This window comes from Geospiza fortis, unplaced genomic scaffold, assembly GCF_000277835.1.
Source record: "Geospiza fortis unplaced genomic scaffold, GeoFor_1.0 scaffold14, whole genome shotgun sequence".
Lineage (NCBI taxonomy): Eukaryota > Metazoa > Chordata > Aves > Passeriformes > Thraupidae > Geospiza > Geospiza fortis.
Genome location: NW_005054512.1, coordinates 373,666 through 382,835, shown reverse-complemented (window position 1 = coordinate 382,835; position 9,170 = coordinate 373,666). Strand labels below are relative to the sequence as shown.

General features: G+C 53.7%; 1 protein-coding gene across 1 annotated transcript in view; it reads right to left on the bottom strand.

The window, feature by feature from the left end:
• Positions 1–4,948: 4,948 nt before the first annotated feature.
• The window catches only part of ILRUN (inflammation and lipid regulator with UBA-like and NBR1-like domains), a gene marked incomplete at its 5' end in the record, with an annotated part of 16,138 nt that continues 11,916 nt past the window's right edge, over positions 4,949–9,170 (bottom strand). The window contains one exon of the mRNA XM_031063558.1: positions 4,949–8,366. Coding sequence (XP_030919418.1) covers positions 8,331–8,366 — 36 coding nt within the window. The remainder of the gene's footprint in view (positions 8,367–9,170) is intronic.

Genomic DNA, 9,170 nt, shown 5'->3' with positions numbered 1-9,170 from the left:
GTAGGGAAAATGGGGTGAGGGAGGCGTGCAGGAGCCCAAATGAGGTCCCATGTCCTATCTTCCCTCACTGTGCAGTCGCTGGGTTGGCCACAGAGCTTGGAGGAATTTTCCCTGGTGGACACAGATCCTGGGGGCAGCTCCTGGGTATCCCCAGCCTTGTCACCTTCCTGACACCAACACGGCAGCTCCAGAGGCAGCTCTGGGGAGGAGGGAGCTGTGACGGGCCCCAGGAGCTGGGCAGGGGGGCCCCAGCACCTGTCAAAGCCTTGCTGGACACAGGGAGCATTCCTTGTGGCATCCCTGGTTTCACAGGGCAGGATATGAAAGCAGAAAGTGATTAATGCTCTGTGAGGGAGCAGAGACAGAGCTCCGGCCCCGGTGTGGGACGTGACCCGAAATGGCTCCGTGTTCCCCTCAAAGGGCTGTCCTGGCCCCAAGCCCAGCTCTCCCAATCCCAACTCCCCATCCCAGTGCTGGCTCAGGCACCAGCAGAGCAAGGACATCACTTCTCTCCTCAGCAGTGGATTTTGAGCGCAGCAAAATGTTTGTTCTGTCAACACGTGCCTAATCCCCAACCAAAAGCTGATGAAAACACCATGGGGGGGAAGGATGGGAATGAGCTGCCCTTTGAGACAAAGCCCTGGTGGTGACAGCCCCAGTCACTGGGATCCTCCAGGGGCTCCCCAGTCCTGGGGTACCCTGTACCAGGCAGGTCAGGGGAAATGCTCTCCATGGGGTAGGGATGGTCCCAGCTGCAGCTCTGCCACCAACCCCAGCAGGATCCTGAGCTCCTTGGAGGAAGTGCAGAAAATATCCTTGAAAAGAAAATATCCTCGCTCTGCAGGGATTGCCCGGCCTCAGTGACCAGTCCTGGCTCCTTTGCCCCCCAGAATGCAGCCAGCAGGTGCAGGCAGCACACAGCAGTGTCCCCCAGCAGCCAGGCCTGTCTGTGTCCCTGCTGACCCAGCACCTGCTGTGACACCACCAGCAGGCTCACCCGCGTCACAAATGGGCTCACCTGAGATTAGCGTTTCCAGATGATCCATAAAACCCTTTTCCTTGTGGGATGAAACAACACTGTGTCCTGTGGGGCTCATTTCCAGCCTGGCTGGGGCTGGGCTGAGCAAGCAGAGCTGCCCCAGTGCCCACCCTGGGGTGGTCCCAGCAGGGACCCACTCCCAGCACCCAGAGGCATCAGCTCTGCACCCTTCACCCACAAGAAAAAAAAAAAAAAGGGAAAAAACAGGGTACATTTAGCAGTTTCCATTTGTTTGCTCTTTAAATAATTGTTTCCTTATCACTATTGATTTAGATCCCTTTAAAATTCTGACAAACCTGCTTCTCAGGCACCCTCAGCTGCTTCCTCCCAGCCTGCTCCCCATGGGCACGGCAGAGCAGCCAGGCTCATCCTCGGGAGAGTTCCCTGCTTGGGGAGGCACCTGCAGTGAGGGCAGCGAGCCCCCACTCACCCCTCCTTCCCAAGAGGGACAAACCAAAGCTGTGATTTGGGGATTTGTCCTTTCCCCATCCCACTGTGGAGCAGACATGGGGGCTTTGCGGCTGCTGCCAGGCTTGGGGGGCTCGGAGGGGGCACCCCCAAGGGCACAGTGGCCATGACTGCCCAAGTCCCTGCAGATTCCAGCTCTGGCCGTGCACAGCCCCAGTTTGGGCAGCACTGTGACTGCTGGGTGGGTTTAAGTGTCCCTCAGGCACAGCCAGGATGTCCCTGAGGCCTCGCTGGGGACAGGGACCCTCTGTGCTGCCCAGTGCAGCAGTGTCACTCCTCAGGTGCCTCTCACTGTCACCTACCAGGGGGTTCATGGCCCTGCTGGGCTCACAGGGGTTCGAGGGGCTCATCCCAGGGTCCCTCCAAAGCCACCCGGGGTCTGGGGCTGCAGTGGCACAGGCTGGTGTCACAGCCCAGCCTGCAGCTGTCCATTGATTGAGGAAACACGGCCACAGCAAACAGCGAGGAGGGAAAATGCTGCAGATTAGATAAGGAATGGGAGTTCTTGCTGTGCTTCCCCGGGATGCCAATGGTGCACAGACCCTGCCCAGCCCAGCTGCTCCACACCAGACGTGCAGAGACCCAGGAGAGGCTGAAAGCTCCATCCTGTGGGATGGCTGTCCTAGAAAACAACCTGGAAAAAGGCTTTACCCCAGCCCCGAGGTTTGGGGTCCCTCCCACAGAGCTGTGCACCACCCTGGGGCCACAGCAGAGCAGCCAGACCCCCTTTTGTCCCCAACCCTTCAAAATGGGACAGCACCTGGCTCTCCAGGTGTGCAGACCCTTCCTCACTCCCAACCCAGAGGGGTGAGCCCATGCTGTCCCTGCCCAGCAGCTCCTGCCTGGCTCTGCAGCTCTGCCCCTGTCCCCAAGTGCTGGTGACAGGCCAGGTGACATGTGCCACCCCACTGCGCAGCCCAGCCAGCAGCTGCTCTGGGACATGGTGGGGGGACATGGCTCTTGCCTGCCCAGCCACTGTCACCAGCAGGACTCAAAGCCTGGAAAAGCCTCATCCAGCAGCTCCAAAGGGTTTTGTGGACGAGGAACAACCTCAGCTCCCTCTGCTGGCACCTGCCCCAGGCTGGGCCTGCGGCCAGTAAACGCTGTTTGAACACCTTGGCTGGGAGCCCCCGGGTCCAGGGCACCCCCCAGCCCAGCCCCCGTTCCCAACACCGTCCCCTGGCAGCACATGGAGCTGTGATCCCACAGCGTCCCCACTCCTGGGCATGGCTGTCCCACCTCACAGCACTCTGCACCGGTCAAGTGGTGGAAACCAAACTTTTCTCCCCCTGCTTTAAGTTTCTGTGAAGGCGTCGCTCCTGCAGGGAAGAGATAACCAAAACACGGAATCCAATGAGCAAGGAGGCAGCTCTGGAGCCAGCCCAGCTGCAGCTGCTCTGCAGAGCCGAGCCCACAGCCCTGCATGGGGCAAACAGGGCTGGTCCGTGCCCACGCGTGCCATCTGCCTCCCTGCTGGGCTCTGCTGCCAGCTTTTACCACTCGGCTGTTTTATCAATGGGGTAGGAAATGTTTGAGATTAGATTTCCTTAATTAATTCCTGTGTAACTAGGAATTTTCCATCGAACACACAGGCAGAGAGAGCAGGTTGTGGAGAGCTTCCAGAAAGATCCCAGGTTCCCCCTGATCCTTCTCCTTCCCCATGGAACCTCTGGTGGCATCCCAGGACTGGCCTGGCCTCGTGTCCCCCTTGGCCCATTGACATTCCCCTGTGCCTCCCAAGGGATCTGCAGAGATGCACGAGCAAATTGTTGCACACCACGGGCTGCTGCTGCAGGATGTAGCAGGTAGAGGAGGAAAAATAAACAAAAATCACAAAAATCCTCTCTGCCAGTGTTCCAAGTGCTGCTCCTGGATGGGAAGGCGCCCATTGGAGCCCTCGAGGTCATGCCTGCAGATATAAGGACGTGTGGTAGTGCTGGGGAGGTTTTGGAGCAGATCCTGAGGGACATGAGTATCCAACAAGGCACAGGGCGTGGGCCCGAGCAGTCCTGGGTGCTGAGCACATCCTCATCCCTGCAATTCATCACAAAAATCTGGGAATACCCTCCCTGCGACTGCCATTGATTTGGGAACCAAAAAAAGCTGCCTTAAACCAGAATTAATTTTGCAACTTTTAATGGAAGACGATCTGGTTCCCCTAAAAAAAATAAACACGCAGCAAAAGCAGCACCCAAGCAGCTCCCAGGTGCCTGTGGCTGCCGTTTGCCTTGGCCTCCTGCCCAGCAGCTCCACTCCTGGGATTGCAGGATGACCTCCACCACCACGGCAATCCCGCCGGGTATTTGCCTGCCCAGGAGATTCCATTAAAGGTGTGATGGGATTGTCCTGTGCTGGCAACCTCTGACAGGTTGCAACCCTAAAGATAAACAGATTCTTTCGAGCAAATAAGGAGTAAATGCAAAGCTGGGCAGTGAGCGGGGCGGGCAATGCTCCCCTGCCCAAACACAGCGGCCTCGGGACACCCGGAGCACCCCGAGCTCGAGGGGCTCGTTCTGCTCCAGGCACAGAACAAACACCCCCAGGCACAGGGAGCAGGATGTCTGTTCCCAGTCAGGCTTTCAGTCAAGCTTAACCGGCACATGAAAGCTCCAGGCATTTATTCAAATGATAAAAGCAAAGCCAGCACACACAGAGTGAGGTTTCTCGTGGGGATTAACTCCCAGGTAAGCAAAGGAACGGCCTCAGCCGAGCTGCTCCACGGAGCAGTTCATCCAAGTCGTGCTTGGGCTGGGTGTCCTGAGCAGCAAGGCCTCACCTGGGAGCTCAGATCCACCTTGGACAAGTGTGCAGGTGCCCAGCAAAGTGAAACCTTCCTGTGCCCCCATCCCGATACGCAATGTCAGCTATTTCCTTAGGGATTGTGAGAAAATAAAACCCAAACCAATCTTCCTCCCTTCAAACTCCCGCTTCTGCCTTCCCGAGCCACTCAGGAGATGGAAGGTCTGACCCCTCAGGACTGGGCTGTCTGAAGTGTCACCCTGTTCTGCACCACGCTCTGAGGGAAGGGCTGGGATGTGGATCAGCCGCCCCAGGAGCACCTGGTGCAGGTGTGGCATTGCTTTGTGCTGGTGCCCCTCACATGGAGAACCCTCAGAGCATCCTCCTCCTCAGGAGCTGTCCTGGAGAAGTGACCCGACCTTGACACAAGGGAATGTGGAATCCGCTCCCTCCCCCTGCCTCACAACCACCCCCAGAGCCTCTCCCCATCCTCACCCCCACCCAGGTTTGATAACCTCAGTATGCACTGAATTGGGTCTGGTTTCACAGCAATTTGGACTAAATTAGGGCTGGAGCTGGGTTTAAGGGAGTTGTGTCTGAGTGTCTGGAAACACTCTGGGAATGGAGCAAACCAGGTACATTTACCTACAAGGTGACAGACTCAGAAGTTTTGCAGCTTCAATAAAACTCTCAACAGCTACAGAGCTTTTTTTTTTTTTCCGTGTTAATTTAATCATACAAATATTCATTTATACATTAAGGAAAAAGCTTCCTTTATTTTCACCCCCAATGTGCTATCATAGGACTTCTCCCAGACTCAGAGAGGCAACACACCACCCCGTGCTACACATGCACTGCCCCGGCGAGCACAGACAGGCTGCGAACCACCCACGCACTCACACACGGAAAAAATGAAACACAACAGAAACCCAGACGTGGGACAGCGTGCATTTCCACCCACACCACTGCTCTCTGACTGCACGGCTCTGCCCCAGCTCCCAAACCTTGGCAGGGCTCCAATCCAGCACTCCTGAGGTATGAGAAGAAGATTCCCACTCTCTCACCCCCTCCCATGGCACTGCCACTTTGGGGCCAGTTCCAGGGACATCCTGCTCCACTTTGCCAAGGCTGGGAGGTGACACTGCTTGAGCTGTGTTAGTGACAGGGTCCAAGTGGCTCTCGTTTACCACAGGGACCCACTCAGAGGCCATCAGAGATGTTCTGCATTGCCCGTTCCCTTACAGGAGCTGATACAAACTGCAGTGTCACAAGGTCACCTGGGCAGAACTTGGCCAAATTCATCTCAATCTCCCCATTACAAGTTGGACACCTGAAGCACGAGCAATCTGAGGGCCAGCTGCAACACGAAGCTCCAAGAAACCAGGAGATAAAACCACCTTTGGCCTCAGTGAAACAGTTTTTGCTCAAGGAAAAACACAGAGATAGAGCAACCCGTTTTAAACACCCTTGCAGTGCCACAGCAGGGGCCACAACCCTGGCCCCAGAGATCCTTCAGCTGCCTGGGCAGAGCAGGATGTGAGCAGCAAGAGCCGCAGATGTCAGAGCCCTGCCTTTCCTCACAGCCTGCAACGCGCACCCCTTGTCACCAGGACACCACGGACTGCAAACGCGTGTGCCTTCAGAGTGGGAAAGCACATGGCTACTTGGGGCACATGCAGGTTTCGGTTTTTCAAGACAAGGGAAATAAATGCAGCCTTAGGAAGAGCACAGGAACACGAGTGTGGCAGCCAGGGGACACAGGAGGAGCACACGTGCCTGGGAGCAGAAAGCCAGCGTGGGGGTATCCGAGTGCAGGTGCCTCTGCTGACACCAGGCAAAGGTCACAGCACCAGCTCTAACTCTCAGACTCAGACCTTGATTTCCCCTCCCTTCCACTATGCAGCTGGCACAAGGAGCCAATAAAGATAAGGAATCACCTCATCACTTGAACCAAGAGCTGTCTCCAGGGGTTCAGTGCCCTCAGAAGGGGAGCAGCAGCGCTGCAGGTGTGATGTTCATTTCCTCAGAGGGGCTTGTGAGCCCCCTGTGAGGAAAGGAGGGAGTGAGCAAAGATTCCACCTGCCCACACCACACTGTGGGGCTGCAATCACCCCCCAGATCAATGCTCAGATCTAATACTCAGAACTAATCCAAGGCAAAATGTTGTTACAGCACAAGAACTAAAGCTTCCAAGAAGCAGCACCTTCAGCAGGTTCACTCCAATCGCAACACTTGCCCAGATCCAGGGCACAGCCAGTGCTCACCGGACTGCAAGGGAAAGCGTCAGGCAGTTCAAATCCTGTGGGGCCACTTCTATGCAGGCAGTTTCTGACCTTATACTTGTTTCTACCAGCTAACAGATTTCTGAAGGGAGATTTCAGCTGATGGTGATCTGTAACAACTGAACCTCTGAAATACGTACAAAATCCACCGTCCAATCCTTCCTCTGTTGGACACAAGGAACTCCCACTGGCTCCACGAGGTCCATCTATATGCACCCAGGTACCAGTCCTTGGTAGCTGCAATGATTTTCTCCATTCCAAACCAGCCACAAAAACAAAAGCAGCCAAGAGCAGCGAGGGCAAAGCCATGCAGTGTGCAGCTCTGACACAGGGAAAAGCCTCCACTGGGAAGATCTGGAAGAAGGTAAAGGGAGCTTTGCATATTCCTGTATCTTTGGCAGATGGCTGTTCCAGCCTGGTTCTTTTGGGCAGGATGGTGCTGCAGGGCTCACTCCTCTCTGTTTGTGGGGTCAGCACTTCAGAATAAATTCACCACAGTGCCTGAGACCAAGCTGCATCCCCTCACACTGCACTTTGCGGTCCAGAACGGGAGGAAAATATGCTGGAGGAACAGCAGAGCAGCCCAAATCTCCTGCAATCCCTCCCCTAACGTGAGCCCACTCTGAGCCTCAGTACAGCCCCAAGCCCAGATGACAAAGGCAGAAGAAGAGGAGGTGACAGCGGGACCCAGCTGGTGGTGTCAACTCCTGCTCTGTGCTCCAGAACACATGGATCAGCCTCTAAGCTACACCCCAGCACAGGAGAAACAAATGCAAACTTATGTTCTGAAAGAGAGAGGGGAGACTCCAAATGAAAAGGACAGGATGTCTGTGAAGCTTTGCAACTATCAGCAGGTGAATTACAGCTACAGAGAATCCTCTTGGCACACAGCTCCAGGCACAGCTACTGCACACGAGAGTGAACAAAGAGGGATTTTTAACTGCTAACCACACAGGACAGCTCAGGAACTTGAATAAATCAGTTTCTTATCAACATGGGTGTGTATTTGTGTACTTCACGTACAAGAGGGAAGGGAGATGAGCCTTCCATGTTATCCCAGAAGTCCAAGTGTCTCCCTCTCCAATTCTGATACTGAAACCTGTCCATAACGTGGCTCCCAACGACACGCAGGACAACTGAAAAGCAACACCCAAACCAAAAGGAAAAGAGGAAATAAAAGATTAAAAAGTTGGTAACTAAAACCAGCAGATGCTGTTAAAAACGCAGCGCTGGGTGCAGACCCAACCTGGCATTAAAAAAGCCTGACAGAAGTAGTCCCTGCACAAACCCCAGCGGGTGCTGAGCCAGTCCTGTTCAGCAGCAAACCAGGACATTCTGGGAAAATGCACGCTGTCCCTTAGGAAAAAAAACCAAAAAAAAAGAACAAGAAACAAACAGAAATTAAACATTTGCTCAAACTACAACCGCTCTGTAGGCAAAATATTCTTTTTTTAAAGATGGCTTTTAAATTTTCATTTTTAAACTTCTTTTTAAGCTACCTAATTACACGTGAAGATGATTTCTAAAAACCCATAGTGTTGGTGTCTCTTCTTCCTCATAGCATTTACACCACTCTGAAATCCAGCAGTCACACATGCATACTCAGGTTTTGGATTTTCCTCTGGAAACAGCTAGTCTTAAGTTACTGGGCTTTTGTTTTTTTCTTCTTTTCCAGAACACGGAGGCAGAGAAGGGGGGTCCACGCTGTGTCTGTCTGCCACATGAATCCCCCTCCCTTCCCCCAAAAGTCAGCTTTTTCTTAAATTCTCCTCTTGTCGATACCCGTTTTGTGTTTTTGTGTTTTAAGACTGTCCGAAGTGATAAGGACCGTGGAAACCCTGAAAGAAAGTTGGAGACACAATCAATTTTCAACAGGCAAGAAACAAAATGCTCAGTGCTCAACTCCAAAGAGTGCCCAGCCCAGCCCAGGGCTTCCCACCAACCCCACTGTGGCTCCAAGGACACTCTGAAACCACACGTTCCAGGGTTGGCTTCCCAGAGAGGGCAGATGCCACCACTTACCTCTGTCAGATGTTTTTGAGGCCAAGGCCACAAAATAACTTGTGTTTTCTACACCAGAATTCCCTATAGATGTTACTACACCTGCAGGCCCAGCCCCTGCAGCCTCCCCAGTCTGTCCCACAGACATGGGGCTGTAAGTGGGTAAGAGGCTATGCCAGAAAAAAACCCAAAGAAAACAAAAACCCACATTCCCACAAGTGCCATGTGTGCCTTCTCAAGGTGACAATGCACATTTGCCTCCAGTGAAATCAACCAGAGCATTTACCAAAACCCCCAAAATGCTTCCTAGAGAATCCATTTCCCTCCTTTACATCCTGAAGTGAGTCACCTAAATGTCAGATGTAGTCACAGGTCTCAAATTAACAGGAACTCCTTTTGTAACTTCTATTGTCCAGATCAGTTATCCGGGGTTTCATCAGGAAGCAGAAGAAAGACCAACAGGCAGCAAGGGATGCCCCAGCTCACAGCAGATGAAGTTTGTCAGTGAAGAAGGTACAACCCCCACACAAACCTAGACACACACTGAGGTCAGGAGGGAGAGGAGGGAGAAAAACTTGTTGTATCTCGTGGCAGAGCTGGAAGATCATTATGCAAATGCTTCTAAACGTAGTCCAGCTCTT